We start from the raw sequence: 16368 nt of genomic DNA, 5'->3' as shown, positions 1-16368 counted from the left end.
CTTCTGTGTCACACGTTTCTTTTTCTCAGTAGCAAACTTTAAGAGGGCATTGCTCAGGACCAGATTTCTGTTTTGATAACCACACCCATCACTCCAAAGGATGAATTCATTGTAAGTGGGGTGTGCTTCAAGGTAATCCACAATGCAGGAGGCGAACTCGTTGGCAGAGACCCCACCTTCACCCTCATGCCAAAGGTAATTTTTTGCTTCATGTGATGCCATATTGTAGATGGTAAAATTATGGACACCAAGCTTCATTTTGTAGTAGAGGGCAGACGCTTGAAGCTTTGGGCAAAGGAGAAGGCCCTGCAGATCCATGCATGCAACCAAGGTGGTGTTGTTTGCAAGTTGTTTATCCTTTAGCTTTTCTGCTCGTGTGTCGTCTTTTTAACACAGTGTTCCTCCCACACGGCAGCCTCGATGTTCCCGGCTTTGAAGGCACAGCAAGTGTCACACTGATCTTTCTTCGGATGGAACAGAGAAAGATTTAAATCGTTGAAGGTGTTAGTGAATACTTGCCGTGACAGAGGCTGGATGCTGTGGTCTGCACATTGTAAAGACTCATGGGCGGATCTAATCCGTGGGGGATTTGCATATCATAATTAACAATTGGTAATTAATAATTATTCATACATGTTTGGATTAGATCAGTCTTACATGTTAATAAATCTCCCGATAAGGGATGATATGTCATTTTACCTGCATGCATGCATGTGTATCCTTGCAATAAACCACAAGTTGATTGTAATTAATTACACGGACAACGTCTTACAAAACAGGCAAAATAATTAGCTCAATTGTCAGAATAATATTTGTGGGGATCCACAATATCATCCTACTTTATAGGATTTCAGGAAAAGCAATTCTGTGGCCACAAGAATTGGGTTTCCTGCCCTATAAGCAAATACTCTGTAAAGTATCTTTAATTTATAAGCTTCTAAGACCTTTGACATTTAAGGGACTTGGAAAATGAGCAAAGAGGCAGTACATCAATCAAATGAATATAATGAATTTAATAAGGCAGAACTACTTATGTATTTACTACGGTTACATGGGATATATGTATTTACAAACATAATAAACAACAAAACACGATAAGGCATCGATGAACGAGAAATGCATAGAGACAGAGAGAGAGAGGAAATAGAGTTGCAGTTATGCAAGAGGGAGTTTAGAAAGACCCGAGGATCTTTCTAAATAGCAAATTCACATAGACAACGGAACTTTGAGAGACAACAAGACTTCAACAAATCTTAAAAGCGTGATCAAACACGGATACTTGCACTCTTTGCATGGCTTGTGAAGAAGCGTGTGTGGGTCTCTCGGCCCGGCGCGTCACGTGGTCACGTGCGCGTGTTTCTCCTTCAAAGCGAGCGCACGCTCGTTTAAAGGTCCCTTGTAGATGGATTTGCTGAAGAGATATGTCACGCGGTGTTCTTTTCACTCGTCGATTGGAATTAAACACGGAGACTTATCTAAGACTGAAAAAACACAAACTAAACTAGAAACAAATAAAAGAAAGGCGAAGAGCTCGCCCGTATGAAACGAGGACAAGAGGGTAAGAGAAGAGAGAAGGCAGGGGTGTCAGTTCTCTTTAAGGAACTGAAGTCCACACCTCTGTGGGGGGCCCTGGCCAATGACATTCAACGAAACTTTGGCGGGCAGAATTTCCTTTGTCCTGTCACGTAGGTCATTTAGGTGTTTTAAGACAGTGACAGAAATGCGTTAAATTTTACTCCAGAGATGATAAAACATAGTAAAATACATTTCAGCACAATATACGATATGGATTCAGCTGGGATAAACTGTGAGATTTACATTGGTACCAGACAACACATGAAAAAGCATAGGAATTACAAAGATACGGCTTGATACATAAATATACACATTATAGTTAATTTAAAACTACAACAGCAATATAGGTATTCCCATCTGACTTGGGCATGCCGACACACATAAAAACATATCAAATATATTTCGGTAAAGTCTTTATATGATGAAAGTTTCATGTGTGTGTGTGTGTGTGTGTGTGTTGTCCATTTGCGCATCTGGCATTCCTCCCTCGCTGGGGGGGGGGGGGGGGGGGGGGTTTGGAGATAACGGTCTTCTTGGATGTTGGTTCGCGAACGAATCAGGATCGCGCGAGGATCTCTGTGGGGACTCATTACGCTGTAAAGGTGTCACAAACTAATCTATCCTCCAGACTGGCTGGCGCTAAGGGAAGATTTAGACCTGGGGAGTCATAGGTTGGGCTTTAGAAACCCCTCGTGAACGTGTGTTTATTGTGTTAAGAAATAATGACTTCATGATTCTGCGCTCATACCCTACAACATGATTGCTTATACTGTGTGTGGAGATGACTGATGGACCTGAAGAGAGGCTCCAGGTACATCTTTGATGAGGAGGACCTGCAGTAGTGGGATGGAACTTTTGGCAGATCCAGTAGGAAGGTCTTTAGGAAGTCCTGCTCCTCTGTCCTTACCCTCACTCTCGCCATCTTCTCAGGACTTTCCCCTCTTCGCCCAACCCACTTTAAAAAAGTCCACTGCTTGATGCCAAGTGTAGACAGGAACATCCTTTGACAAACTCTGAGCCTTTTACCATCTACACATCAACAACAAAAGAGAGATGATGACCTCCGAGATTGAACCGCTTCTGTCCGGCGCCGCTTGACATCACTCACCTCCAACAATGTTTTTACATACATTCTCCTCTCTTTCCATTCCAATTTCTCCCAAAAATACTTGAAAATGTCCTCCCTCTTCCCTTCATCAATTTCGGAGCAGTGTAGTTTGCTCGATTTCTGGCAGGACACAGCCTGGCACCGCCCGCCCATTTTTCTTTCTTCTTTGATGACAAATTCATTTTTTTTCCATCCAAGATAAGATTGGCCCCTCATTCTTTTCCTTTTCTGGATGTTACCCTTCCAAGTGTCTGGGTTGGCCCTCTTCCCTGACCTTCCCCGATTTTCAATGGCACCTTCATATGATAAAAAAATAATAATAATAATAATAAAAAAACATTCTACAAATACACTTTTCTCTTACATGTTTTCTTAGCATGTGGATATATGTGTGTGTGTGTGTGTGTGTGTGTGTGTGTGTGTGTGTGTGTGTGTGTGTGTGTGTGTGTGTGTGTGTGTGTGTGCTTGTGTGTGTGTGTGTCAGTGTGTAGGCATTCATTTAAGTTTGGCATTGCTTTGGCATTGGATTGCTTTGTGTGTGTGTGTGTATGTGTGTGTGTCAGTGTGTAGGCATGCATTTAAGTTTGGCATTGCTTTGGCATTGGATTGCTTTGTGTGTGTGTGTGTGTGTGTCAGTGTGTAGGCATGCATTTAAGTTAGGCATTGCTTTGGCATTGGATTGGTTTGTGTGTGTGTGTGTGTGTGTGTGTGTGTGTGTGTGTGTGTGTGTGTGTGTGTGTGTGTGTGTGTGTGTGTGCGTGCGCGCGTGCGTGCGTGCGTGCGTGCGTGCGTGCGGCTGAGCCCACTAGTAGCAAACAGAAATGTAATAATAATGACAATAAGTTACTCACCTTCATTGACAGGTGTGTAATCCGGGTCATTTTCTGGATTGTGTTCAAGTGAGTCTTAGAATAATAAAGAGGAACACATTTAGTACAACAACTGCACTGTTTACATCATTCAGATATAAGATTGCATTCATTTTGACTGGTAATCGATTAAATACACTAGATTTGTTATTGGTAATGGGCTTTAGTTTTTAAGTCCTACTCAAAACTAATGTGAGGTGGAGGCTGTAGTATAGTCTAATCTGAGAAGAAGAAGAAGATTTACGCTCACCGGCAGCTATTTCGGAATGATTTTCATTATCACTTTCCAGAGAATCTAACAACAATAAAGAAAAAAATGCATTTAGCACACTGAATAGCCTACAATGTTTGAATAACTCAGAACTGAGCTTGCATCAGTAGCTTTGACCAGCAAATGTACAGTAACTATACATTTTGAATTCTCTATGATTAAAATGTTTTAATTTAGCGACATACAATTTGATGGGTTAGTACTTGGAAATGCAACAGCAGATTCCTTGATCAATGGAACCAGAATAACATGTGTGGCAGACTTTCATCTTAATGTGCAACACATCAATAGGCTTTAGGTTGCTGTATAGGTATAGCTGCTACTGGGAGATAATAATTGAAGCCTAAAGTACCTACCCTCATTGGCAGCTGTCTGAGAACTGTCACTTTCAAGTGAATCTACGAATGACAGAGAAGAAAACCAGTTAACATTTGAGTAATGAATACAATGTAGACTTAACTGGTTGGCTGACTTAATTCTATTTTCCTACAAACCTTCCTCCTCATTGCTGACCCTCGCAATCGCCTCAACAACAGCCCTATCATAGCTAACATTCATCAATTCACACAGCTCCTTTACAGAGACAGACATCCTGAAGGAAGGGATAAAAACAGAGCAGAAAAAATATAGCGCTACGCCCAGTCAACATTGCTTCACATCGGAAATCCGTGCATTAACATCTCCACAATAAAAACGTAGCAAGATAACTCTAGTGCTGAAAATTATCAGCCTCTGGCAAGCTGTGATAGCACAGTATGAGTGAGGCATGTGTCTAGTGACAGTCATGACAGTAGCATTACAGGCTATAATTTGATCAGTTTGACAAAAAAAAAAAAAAAAAAAACTATAAATCTTATCAATCAGACCAAGTTTATTTACATACTAGCAAGCAAATCTGTTTAGAACCTGTGGACAATTACTTCATCTCTAGACCATTTATCAGTAAATAACAGTTGTGAATATATAATAAACGTGAGAACAGTTGTCAAAAACAAACGTTTGCTGATACTTTACCTCACAGTGTTATTCGGCTATCCAATGCTGAGCTTCCAGAGACGCTTAAGATGAAACTTCATGAGACCGGCGAGGCGCCTCCACAGGGCAGGAGATACGCGGCGTGATTGACAGCTTTGACAGCAAATGGATATACGTGGAAATCAGATGACATGATTTCACAACTTTTCATTGGTCATTTAGATAATGTGAAGCATACTGTATACGGAAATGAACCTGGACTTTCTATCCGTCGAAAAATCTCAAAATCGTCAAAATGGACAAACGCGGTTTTCATCGGACAGCCACAATATTTATAACTGTAATCTTGGGGGGTGCACTCAATTAATGTAACTTTTTGGCTGCAGTGTAATAATAAATGTGTAATAGTAATGTAATAAAGCTACAGGCCCTTCAGCTGCCGGCTCCGCCCTGGCCACCTGAAGGGCCTGCTCCGCCCTGGAGGCTACCTGCTCCATATGGACCATGCCCTCGTCAGGCTCCAGGGCGCCCTGTCACATATCCACCTAGTCATCATCCTCTGCACATCATTTCCAATCACACACACCTGCACATCAACACTCCTCACCACACCTCGTTTGTTATATGTGGACTATTCCCCTGTCTCCAGCATCTCCCTGTCTCCAGCATCTTCCTTCCCTCTGTGTCTCCACCAAGATCACCCTTTGGACTCCACTACCATGCTCACCTCATCCATACACATGTGTATTTCAATAAATCACTCTTCACCATCATCCTTCCTATCCTGTGTCTCCATACTGTAATAATGTGCCCACCAAAGTGTTTTTCCCCCGTTTTTTAATGGGAGCTCCACATTTTCAAAAAGGCAGCAGCTTGACGAGGTGCTGAGCGTCTTTTTCACGCTGAGCGCTAAGCGCTTTGGTGGACACATGGACTTAATAAGAATTTAATTAGATAGCTCTGCAATTGCATTCTTACTAGTAAGAATTAAATTAGAGAGCTCTCTAAATCAGTTCTTACTAGTTAGAATTACAATTAGAGAGCTCTTTAATTCGATTCTTCCTTGTAAGAATTCCATTTACGGAGCTCTAAAATTGACTTCTTATTAGTAAGTATACAATGGCAAACCTCTGCAGAGCTCTCAAATTTAATTAAAAGATTTGCAATTACACCCATTTCCTTTCCCAAATCCATTCTGTGGTGCTACACTTCAAAATAAAAGCCATATTGCTGTCACGGAATGGGTAGATGAAAAGGTGGCGAGGACTCAAGGGCAGAAACAATGGGTAATTTATTAACAAACAAACAAACAAACAAACAAACAAACACAAACTACAAACAAAAACTCCCTGGTGGGGGAAGAACGAGAACATAACAGGCAGGATCAGAAACACAAGGAACATGGACAACGAACCAGCACAGGACTGCAAACAAAGAGAGATTAAATAGGGGAACAAACATAAGAGGGTAACGAGACAGGCAGGTAAAATTAAACAATAATGAGATCAGATGGGCGGGGTTTGACAATTGACAGGAGAGCACATGGCACAAAGAAATAACATGACAGCCATGTACTCACAACAGACCAGACCAAACACAAACACAAACACATGACAAACCGGGAGTGTCACAGCTCGGTCACTAAACCAAGAGAAAACCCAGACAAGAGTGACAGAACTGTGACAATACCCCTCAAAGGGACGCCTCCTGGCGTTCCCAAGGAGGGACACACAAAAAAAGACAGGAACATCCAACGTGCAAGACCAAACAACAGAAAAGACAAGCAGATTAGAACACATACACAGAGAGAGGAGGGAGGGGAGCCAGGGAGGGACGAGAGGGTTGAGCCAGGGAGGGACGGGCGGGTCTGAATTACTGGCTGAGGACCAGGGTGGTGCAGGCAGTTCAGGTGGCCAGGGTGGACCAGAGAGCTCTGGTGGTCAGGCTGGACCAGACAGTTCTGGTTGCCAGGGGGGACCAGGCCGTGCAGGCGGCCAGGGCAGAGCAGGCAGTTCTGGCGGCCAGGGCGACCAGGAAGTTCATGTACAGACACCGGCTCAGGAACAGACACCGGCTCAGGAACAGACACCGGAATGACCATCCTGTCCTGGGATAGGCTCGGGGGCGGCCATCCTGTCCAGAGACACTGGCTCGGTGGCGGCCAACCTCTCCGGAGACAATGGCTCGGCAGACGTGAAGTGAACAGTCTCGGCAGACATGAGATATGAACAGTCTCTTGTGCGGCAGGCACGATGTGAGCAGATTCGGGCTTGACTGGCAGCATGGGGGGTGCCGGCAGGGCTAGAGGCTTGAGCGGTGCTGGCAGGGCCAGGAGCTTGGGCGGCTTGGCTGCAGGCCTCACTGGAGGCTTCAAGGGTTCGGCTGCAGGCTTCACTGGAGGCTTTGGAGGTTCAGCTGCAGGCTTCGGAACCACCTCCGGGTCCTGTGGTTGGCCAGAAGCTCTCCTCCTCCTCCGTCTACGTGTGCGAGTCGGTGCTACGAGCTCTTTGGCCACCTCTGAGGGCGCTGCAGGGAGAGAGGACAGCTCTGGGACCACCGGGCCTGGGACCACCGAAGTCGCATCGTTCTGGCTTGGGACCACCGAAGTCGGGTGCTCTTGGACCACTGGGCTTGGGACCACCGAAGTCGGGTCCTCTTGGACCACCAGGCCTGGAACCACCGAAGTCGGATCCTTCTGGACCACCGGGCTAAGTGAAGCGACAGGAGTCCTCCTCCTCCTGCGCTGGTGAGGGTGTGTGAAAGTAACTGCCTATGGGGGTGCTGCAGCTCCTTCAGCCTCCACTGCATAGAAGGCTGATGGGTCGCACCCCTTTCTCCTCCTCCCTCTCCCCGAAGGGGCCATCGGAGGACCGGGGACTTGGCAGTTTGTGAGGTCAGTGGGAGGTGGCCCAAGGGGCGGAAGACCACCCTCCAGTCTGTGCTGGGCCTGCAAAGGTAAACAAACCCCACAAACTGCCAGAATGATAATATCCCCAGGCAGGCACAGGCTCATTAAGTGTGGTGTTGAATCTGTCCTTGAGCACTGTGTCGCTGATGTTGAGCCCCTCCACGAAATACAGGAACTGGTAGGCCAGTGCCCGGTTGCATAAAGCACCTTAAGTGTAATTTTCCCTTAAGTTCGCCCTTATGTTTCCCTTACACCTAAGGGTGTTGCAGAAAAAAACTTAAGTGTTACTTAAGGGTTTATTTAAGTGAAACGTCATAAACACTTAGAATTTCCCTTAAATGCTGTTTTTTCACTTAAGTAATCCCTTAACTGTCATTTTTCTAAGTACAGTTTAAAGTTAGGAAAACTTTACCTTAAAGGGATAGTTCACCCAAAAATTCTGTCAGTATTTACTCACCCTCATGTTGTTCCAACCTTGTTCATCTTCTATGATATTTTCGTTTAAATCTGAGAGCTGGATCACTCCTCCATAGGCTTCTTAAGGGATTGAACCTTGCCAACCCCTAAAAGTTATTAAAGATATCGTTAAAATAGTCCAAGTGACTACAGTAACTCAATCTTAAGTTTATCAAACGACGAGAATACAAAAATAACGATCTATTTTCAACTATTAATTTCCTTCTCTGTGGGCCTCGAGTCAGTTCACTAGTATAATAACGTAATCTTCTGTTGGTGTACGTCACACGCATCACACACATGACCAGCGTTGGCCAATAGTGAGCCTAAGTTTCAATCCCTTAGAAGCCTATGGAGGAGTGATCCAGCTCTCAGATTTCATCAAAAATATCCGAAGATGAACGAAGGTCTTACGAGGTTGGAACAACATGAGGGTGAGTAAATACTGACAGAATTTTCATTTATGGGTGAACTAACCCTTTAAGAGTAACGCGGACAAAAATTAGACGACTTGGCTGAATTTATGGAACCAGCTGAAGATCATTATGTGCCAAGAAGAATTTTTAGGGATAGGGAGACCATTTTGAAATTTTAGCGTTGAAAAACTCCTTCGAGAATATCGATTTGATCGCCGCGGAATTTATGCAATTGCTGACAAACTGGAAGGCGACCTTGACCATGTTACCCAGCGCAACCACTCACTACCCTCTGTGTTTCAGCTGCTTATAGCACTTTGGTTATTTGCTACTGCGAGTTTCCAGTCTGTATTGGGAGATGTTTTCCACGTTCATAAGTCGTCCGTCAGTTGAGTTTTTCAGCGGGTTTCAGGGGCCCTTTGCTGTCATTTAAGCCAAAATGTGACGTTTCCATCTCGTGTTGAACTGGATGTCATTCAAACCTCTTTTTTTCGGAAAGCGGGGTTTCCTCGAATAAGTGGTGTAATTGACGGCACACATGTCAGAATTCAGGCGCCCCACACGCACGAAAATCAGTATGTGAACAGAAAAAATTACCATTCTGTTAATGTGGAGTTAGTTTGTGACCATCTGTGTAGAAATGTCGTTGCATCTTGGCCAGGGAGTACGCATGACTCTAGGATTTTGGCAGAGAGCAAGATCGGGAGAGATTTTGAAGCTGGAATGCACAGTGATCTACTGCCAGGGGACAGTGGTTACCCCTGCCGACCATGGCTCATGACGCCCTTCATGAATTGCCTCAACGCTACACAGGCATGTATTTAATAATGTTACTGACAACTTAGATGTACAGATCATTTAAACTGTTGTGGCAAAAACAATAATTAAATAAACAGCATCACTGCGTAAGAGACATTCTGATCCGAATTGTATTTTAAAAAGTAAAATATTTTAAAAAGCAAGAATAGGACCCCATGTTGCCCACACAGTCCAGCTGCAGGGTGAGTGGAGACAAAGAGGAAGATTCGGCTGGCAGTCTTATAGTGTTTTCTTCAAAGCTATCTCTTGTCAATTGTTATTTAGACAAGAGGAACAAAATGAACTTTATGGCTACCCTTTAGATCTTCTAACCCCAGGGGTTTTCTCACCTCTTAAAACAGAGGCCCAACCATATTCTGATTGTCTTCACTCATGCCTTCACAGCTGTGTAAACATAATAATAGAAAACAAGGCTCTCTGTTCTCGTAACTCAGGAATACAGATAAAGAGACCATATGATATTTCAATGCAATGTCTATTATTAATCAGCCAATATTAAAATGTCCACTACAATTCCTCCCTTTTCTATCATTTAGATTACCTAATCATAATAAAAAAAAAATCAAATAGAACAAATTTTAAGTCGTATCATCACACTTATACTTTTAATCTCTCACTGGTCATGTCATCGCACATCCTGATCGTTTCAGCAGGCATTAGTTGGTGCATCTTCCTCCAGGTGTGTTGTCATCTCGTTTGCCCCATGGGCATCCCGTCTTCACCAGGGTGACTCTTTGCGAGTCGTTGCAATGGTCTTTCCCTCGTTGGTGAGGGAGGCCGTTTCTAGCACGAGCCTTTTGATCCCTCACTTTGTGCTCTATATGACGGTTGAGGCCTGTCTGTGTAGGTCTCACGAAGCACCCCCACTGGAGTGAACCATTTCCTGCCTGCTTTGACCTGTGAATGAAGACCTTAAGGTTTTGTTAGTGACCGCTTGTCTGGCCGGTCGTCCATTTTGGTTTGACCTGTGTAATTTTTACCATTTGTTTACCTTGCTGATGATAAAGCATAAAGAATATCAAGTTTATTCTCAACAGTTGTCCAACTCTGTTTCTTCTTATCACTAAATCATTTCTTGCTCACTTACAAAGCACTCAGAGTTGAACGACAGAATTGTTTCTGTCAGGTCAGGTCATGCTGTACAGACTTGGTCAATGTCAGTCATCTACATTCTTCCCCTTTGTTCACAATAATCATAAAGGTGAAGGACTCTCTGGACAATTTGATATTGACTTAGCCAATATGTCACTTTGTTGTTGCCGTCAAATCTATAACATTTTAGTTTATCTCAAACCATGATGGACGGCGATCTACAACTTTACAAATCCAATTTACATAAATGCTTTTAATCCATCTCATTTTCAATGTTCGCTTTCATTATATCTTCTCTAAAAAGTCCCATCTTCTGTAATTTTCAACTCACCCAGTAAAACCAGATCTAGCTGGTTTTAGAAAATACAATGGTCCTTCTAACCCCCTTCCTGGGCTTTTACTGTCCTCACACCTGTGAGGTCAAAAGGCTAGATAACCCCTTTGCCTTTAGACAGTGGCTCTTTTAACTCCCCTGGGCTTTACTGTCTTCACACCTGTGAGGTCAAAAGGCTTTATTTATGGCTAAACAACCCCTCTGTCTCCCCCGAATGCACCCGAATTCCACAACACATGTCTGTTCATTATTAATTTGATTTTAGAAAAATCAGCTGGGTTGTTTTGGTTCATTATCACTATTTTGTTCAAGCTTGCTTTAGCAGGCCGATAACAGAAAGACAGACAGAGTTACCATCCCTTCCTCCACTCAAACAACCTCCCTCTCTCTCTCTCTATACACAAATAATCTTTTCAACAGCCTCCTAAAACTGTAATTTATACAGAATGTAATATTAATTTAATTAATATAACCACTGATCATTTACCTTTGTTATCCAGACTTTTTCAAAAGCTGTCTTCATCTTTAGCCACCACCATTTCTAACGACCTTCAGGAGTTAAAACTATGTTATAGACATATTAGTTCAAAATCAACACTTCTATAAATTTTCTTGCGGTATAGAGGAACTCACATTTCTGGATCAGACTTCCATAACCTCTCACAGCTCATCTCCCCTTCATGGTGTAATGAATCTGCTGGCCTCACAAAATCTGCTCCACTCTCATACCCATCTCACATAAACACCTCTTTCAGGAGATGCCCAGTGGCGGCGGTGATCCCCTGCCTTAGGTTGCCCTCTGTCTGGCCAAAGAAGATCTTACCCATCATTGAGTAATCACCTCGTGCACACTGGTAACCGCTCTTGCCATAACAGAATCTTTGACCATTCTCTTCAATATAATCAGTTGTTTTCTGGAGCTTAGGAAAGTGTAATGCCTAACCAGCAGAGGGAGCTCTCACCAGAGTACTGACTGTGATCCACGCCCTCTGCTTCCTCTACACTCATTTCCTGTTTGCCTGCCTTTTTATTCAGAGACCATGCTTGCACTCACTGCAAAGTATTGCCAGTTTATCCTGCCTTACCAAGCGTTTTGTCTACTCTCTATTGCCTGCCTGCCTGTGTATTATCTTGCCTGATTCTCTGTCTAACGATCCCTGGATTATCCCTTTGTTTTGGTTGCCTGTTTGGACTGATGTTTCTGCTTGGAACCCTTGCCTGCTTACTTACTTTTGCCTTCTGGATCTTGCCACTGGATGTGAAACTGTCTGACTGCTACTTTGGCTAGACCCGCTGCCTGCCTTCTCACATTGGTTTATGGTGACTATCTCTAATAAACTTCCGCAAATGGATTCTCACTCTGTCTCTGCATCCTCATTGCAGAAAGGCACATTCAAGAGTCACCAGAGCCATTCGGACTGCCTAATAGTGTTAACACAAGGAGACAGGTTGATAACAGCAGTGTTTAATCAAATCAATCTATTAAACATCCTCAGCAAATTCGCAATGCTTAGATTATACTCAGTGAATTTAGTTATCACAACCGTCTATTCAGTTTACATCTACATCTGTAACCGGAGCCATCGGCCCTGTTCCATGGTGGAGACTAAAATGAGACAAAGAAGTTACTGGTCCTTAAAATAAAATAATCAAAAATGTCACTTCTATCGTTTAAGGTCTGTATTATTTTAAAGACTACTTTAAAGTCATTCAGTTTTACATTTACAACATTTAAATACAAATTGCCCTCTGAATGGCAATGATTTCTTTTAACATCTCCTTGCCTATGATTTTCAACTGAAACACTGTGCTTTACTATCAATTGCTTATTATCACTTATGACACAGGCTCAGATAACAGCTTTTAGCTGGCATTGAATGAGAGAGACTCTGCGGCATTCAGGACTGGTACACTGCACTCTCATAATTTTCTAACATCAAACTTTATCTACCATCTTTTAACTCTAGCCTAGCTTAAGGCACCTTTGCCAGAAATTACATGCGTTTTCGAATAAACATAATATATATATATATTGCAACTCACATGTGTTGGGAGACATTGCATCAACCTGTATTTTTACATAAACTGTTACTTATTATCGATCGTTCCTTTAAAAGGATAATATACAATTTCAATCTTTTGACCTTATTTTTATCTCTTGTTCTTCCTCAGACGAAAACTTATTAATCAAATAGTGTCATATTAAACACTGATCTACTTTCAAACTCGCATTAACAATTTCATTTTCACATTATCACTTTCTTTTACACTCTCTGCAACAGCCTCAACTACAACAGCAGACAGCTTGCCTATAGTTTGATCACTGTAAGCTTGCACACGGCTCTAACTTACTGCACACCCTTGAAGCAGTGTTTCCCAATCAGGAAATCAAACAGAGCTGATAAGCAGTTCTCTGTATTATTTTACAGTCTACCAGTGGCGGATTCAATCACAATAGCCGAATCATAATTTTCATCATTATCATTGGCAGAACAATAATTTTCATAAGCTGCACGGAAATGCTCAAAATATTTTAAATTGTTTTCATAAAGTTTCTGTTTACCTTTAGTCATACTTCTCCAGGGAAATGATCCCCGACCCAGACTTTCCTTATAAAGCAGACTGTCTTTACATCTTACTAATTTGGTATTATCATCAACAACACTGATTACAAAACAAGCACATATTTAACATCTGGAAGCCAGGCTAAATAAGCAAGCACTGTTGCTGTACTCCTAGCATTGCTGGACCCTCAAGTAACTCCTCAGATATACGAGATACTCCTCGTCTACAATCATAAATACCAGGATATATGCATTCGTTTTTATTTCTATTTTTATAAAACTCTAACCAATTCCTTTTATAATAAACAAAGATGGATGGTAAATCCACTCCTTTTCATTTCCCCCTTTATAGGCCCTTTAGGTTCAAAACACAATGGTTGTCAATACTAAAACTAAACATACTTTCACTCATTATTTTACCACTAAAATATGGAATTGTTCCCCATTTTGCTGAATGAAACATTCCTTATCTTTATATCACATTAATCCCTGTACTCAATACTCAATGCCTTATTATTTTTATCTGAAACTTTTCAGAACATTTCAACTTAATTTGACTTAACAGGGGCTCATAAATAGTTCCATAAATTCTATCAGAAATTGTATTTTCATAAAAAACTTTCTTCTACTATATTTCTTTCTACATCCTCAGTTCTACATGATGATTATTTCTTAAGTTTCAGTCCTACATGCTTTTCTTTCTTCATATTCAGTCCTACATGCTAATTCTTTCTTCATTTTCAGTCCTACATGCTAATTCTTTCTTAATTTCCAGTCCTACATGCTAATTCTTTCTTAATTTCCAGTCCTACATGCTAATTCTTTCTTCATTTTTCAGTCCTTGTTCGATAGTAGGACTGAAAAGGGTTGGACTGTAATAGGTGATAGTTTATTTCTAGCTTTCCTCAATGGGGTATCGATCAGAACACACTGGATGTACACAACAGTACACAACAGTACACAGGATGTTTTGCTTAACAGTGTATTTAGGTGTGTGTGTGTGTGTGTGTGTGTGTGTGTGTGTGTGTGTGTGTGTGTGTGTGTGTGTGTGTGTGTGTGTGTGTGTGTGTGTGTGTGTGTGTGTGTGTGTGTGTGTGTGTGGTCTACAAAGGGAAAGAAATAAAGATATATATTAACAAATTTCTTGAGTATTATTGCACAAACATTATCTCCAAAAAACTACCAATCTCTCAAATAAAGAATGATCAAGTTCAATTCTAGAATAAATAAAGAAAATAATATACAAGCAACGAATAATTATAAATATGCAACACCACCACCAAGTGGTCAGAAATGGTAAAACATTCAAAACCGAAACTAATCCTGAGGTGATTTAACTGAAAGGCACGTAATCAGAAACATTGCATTATTAAACTTGAAATAACAAGTGTTTCAGCTATTAATGTGATGGTCACACATACATACATACAAGTCAAACACTGGGTGAAATATAAACACTATAAATTGCGATTAATATTGAACATAATCGGCATATTCACGTGCACTCGACCGCGAGCGATAAATGGCTTCATCTCTGTTGAATACACATCACTTAGGAACGGATGACATTGTATCAAAGCTTTACAAATCCTTAAAGGAGCACGCCGACTTTTGGGGACTTTAGCTTATTCACTGTATCCCCCAGAGTTAGATAAGTCCATTCATACCTTTTTCATCTCCGTTCGTGCTGCAACTCTGTTTGACGCACCCACCGCTAGCCTAGCTTAGCACAAAGACTGAATGTAAATGGCTACAGCTAACATACTAATCCCAATAAGTGACAAAATAATGCAAACATTTTCCTATTTACATGTTGTGTTTTTATAGTCACAGAGTGTACAAATAACAAGGTCATATGAGACACTGTCATCTTTTAACCGTATAAATATTGGGAACGATATTCTCAGAAGGTGAAGCACTGCTATTTGGGCGGAGTGATAACCGCAGCACCTGAGCAGAGAGTTTGTTCAGAGTAATAGAGTCAGCAATTACTAGATAGTAAAAGCATAGTTTACAATAAACAGGAGAGACCAGGTAATACCATGATGTTTCATAGAATTCCAACCAAAAACGCTGACCTGATGAATCAATGGCTACTTGCTCTGGATATCGATCCACACACACCTGAAGAGATCATCAAGGACCATCGTGTTTACTCATTTCACTGAGGACGACTATTTTGAAAAAAATGGAATTTGCCACCCGGATCATGAAACGTGTGCTGAAGGATACGGCCATCCCATCGATAGCACACACAGGACAAAGTGGATCGGCTGCAGTAAGTGTTCCGTTGTGTTTTTAGATGACTAGCCTACTGTAACAGTTACATTAGCTAGATCTAATGTAACGTTAGTGACACTATTATACGAATAGGATGGTCACTACTATTGCTGTTGTTCCCGGGCTCAATGTATCCCCTGTAATGTTAGTATTGTGTTGTCAAGAACGCGCTCTATCGCCCCAGTAACAAATGAGCGGAGCTAGAGGTAAACTAGAAGAAACAACGGTGCATCTCAGGTGCTGTGGTTATCACTCCGCCCAAGTAGCAGTGCTTCGCCTTCTGAGAATATAGTTCCCAGTATTTATAACGTTAAAATATGTCTGTGTCTCATGACCTTGTGATTTGTACACTCTGTGACTATACAAATCACAACATGTTAATAGGAAAATGTTTGCATTATTTTGTCACTTATTGGGATTAGTATGCTAGCTGTAGCCATTTACATCCAGTCTTTGTGCTAAGCTAGTGTAACCCCTCTCCAATAAGTCCTGAAATGACCTTTAATGCAAACACTTAAAACTAGAATAAAATGCAATATCTAGTTCGCCACTAGGTGGCAGAGATGCTCACAAGTCTCTGATCTAGAGTCCAAGTCAAGTCTCAAGTCTTTGAGCTAGAGTCCAAGTCAAGTCTCAAGTCTTTGAGCTAGAGTCCAAGTCAAGTCTCAAGTCTCTGAGCTAGAGTTCAAGTCAAGTCTCAA

General features: G+C 41.8%; 2 protein-coding genes across 3 annotated transcripts in view; one reads left to right on the top strand and one right to left on the bottom strand.

The window, feature by feature from the left end:
• Positions 1-2340: 2340 nt before the first annotated feature.
• On the bottom strand, positions 2341-4875 carry LOC143748510 (uncharacterized). 2 transcript variants are annotated; one of them, XM_077240534.1, is made up of 6 exons: positions 4838-4875; positions 4318-4415; positions 4180-4221; positions 3797-3847; positions 3535-3588; positions 2341-2979 (listed from the first exon to the last, which is right to left on the bottom strand). In XM_077240534.1, exons 2-6 carry the CDS (start codon positions 4412-4414, stop codon positions 2612-2614), a joined length of 612 nt encoding a protein of 203 aa, XP_077096649.1. In that variant the 5' UTR covers position 4415; positions 4838-4875; the 3' UTR covers positions 2341-2611. The 2 variants fall into 2 exon arrangements, with proteins under 2 accessions (XP_077096649.1, XP_077096650.1); XM_077240535.1 differs by lacking the exon at positions 3797-3847.
• Positions 4876-8552: 3677 nt separating this feature from the next.
• Positions 8553-16368, top strand: part of LOC143749293 (sterile alpha motif domain-containing protein 3-like) — a 106279-nt gene continuing 98463 nt past the window's right edge. The window contains exon 1 of the mRNA XM_077241838.1: positions 8553-8596. Within this exon, the coding sequence (XP_077097953.1) occupies positions 8591-8596 (6 nt within the window). The 5' untranslated portion in view covers positions 8553-8590. The remainder of the gene's footprint in view (positions 8597-16368) is intronic.

This window comes from Siphateles boraxobius, unplaced genomic scaffold, assembly GCF_051911475.1.
Source record: "Siphateles boraxobius isolate OS27281-9 unplaced genomic scaffold, OSU_SipBor_1 24, whole genome shotgun sequence".
Taxonomy (NCBI): Eukaryota; Metazoa; Chordata; class Actinopteri; order Cypriniformes; family Leuciscidae; genus Siphateles; species Siphateles boraxobius.
The sequence above is the reverse complement of the archived record's forward strand: the minus strand, read 5'-3'. Positions and strand labels throughout refer to the sequence as shown.

What these genes read in the sequence shown, in the direction of transcription:
- LOC143748510 (XM_077240534.1), bottom strand. Translation starts at nt 4,414, where the DNA reads ATGTCTGTCTCTGTAAAGGAGCTGTGTGAATTGATGAATGTTAGCTAT. An exon ending in GGTCAGCAATGAGGAGGAAG is followed by an intron (nt 4,222 to 4,317) that starts GTTTGTAGGAAA and finishes TGTCATTCGTAG; the next exon opens with ATTCACTTGAAAGTGACAGT. An exon ending in TTACACACCTGTCAATGAAG is followed by an intron (nt 2,980 to 3,534) that starts GTGAGTAACTTA and finishes TATCATATGAAG; the next exon opens with GTGCCATTGAAAATCGGGGA.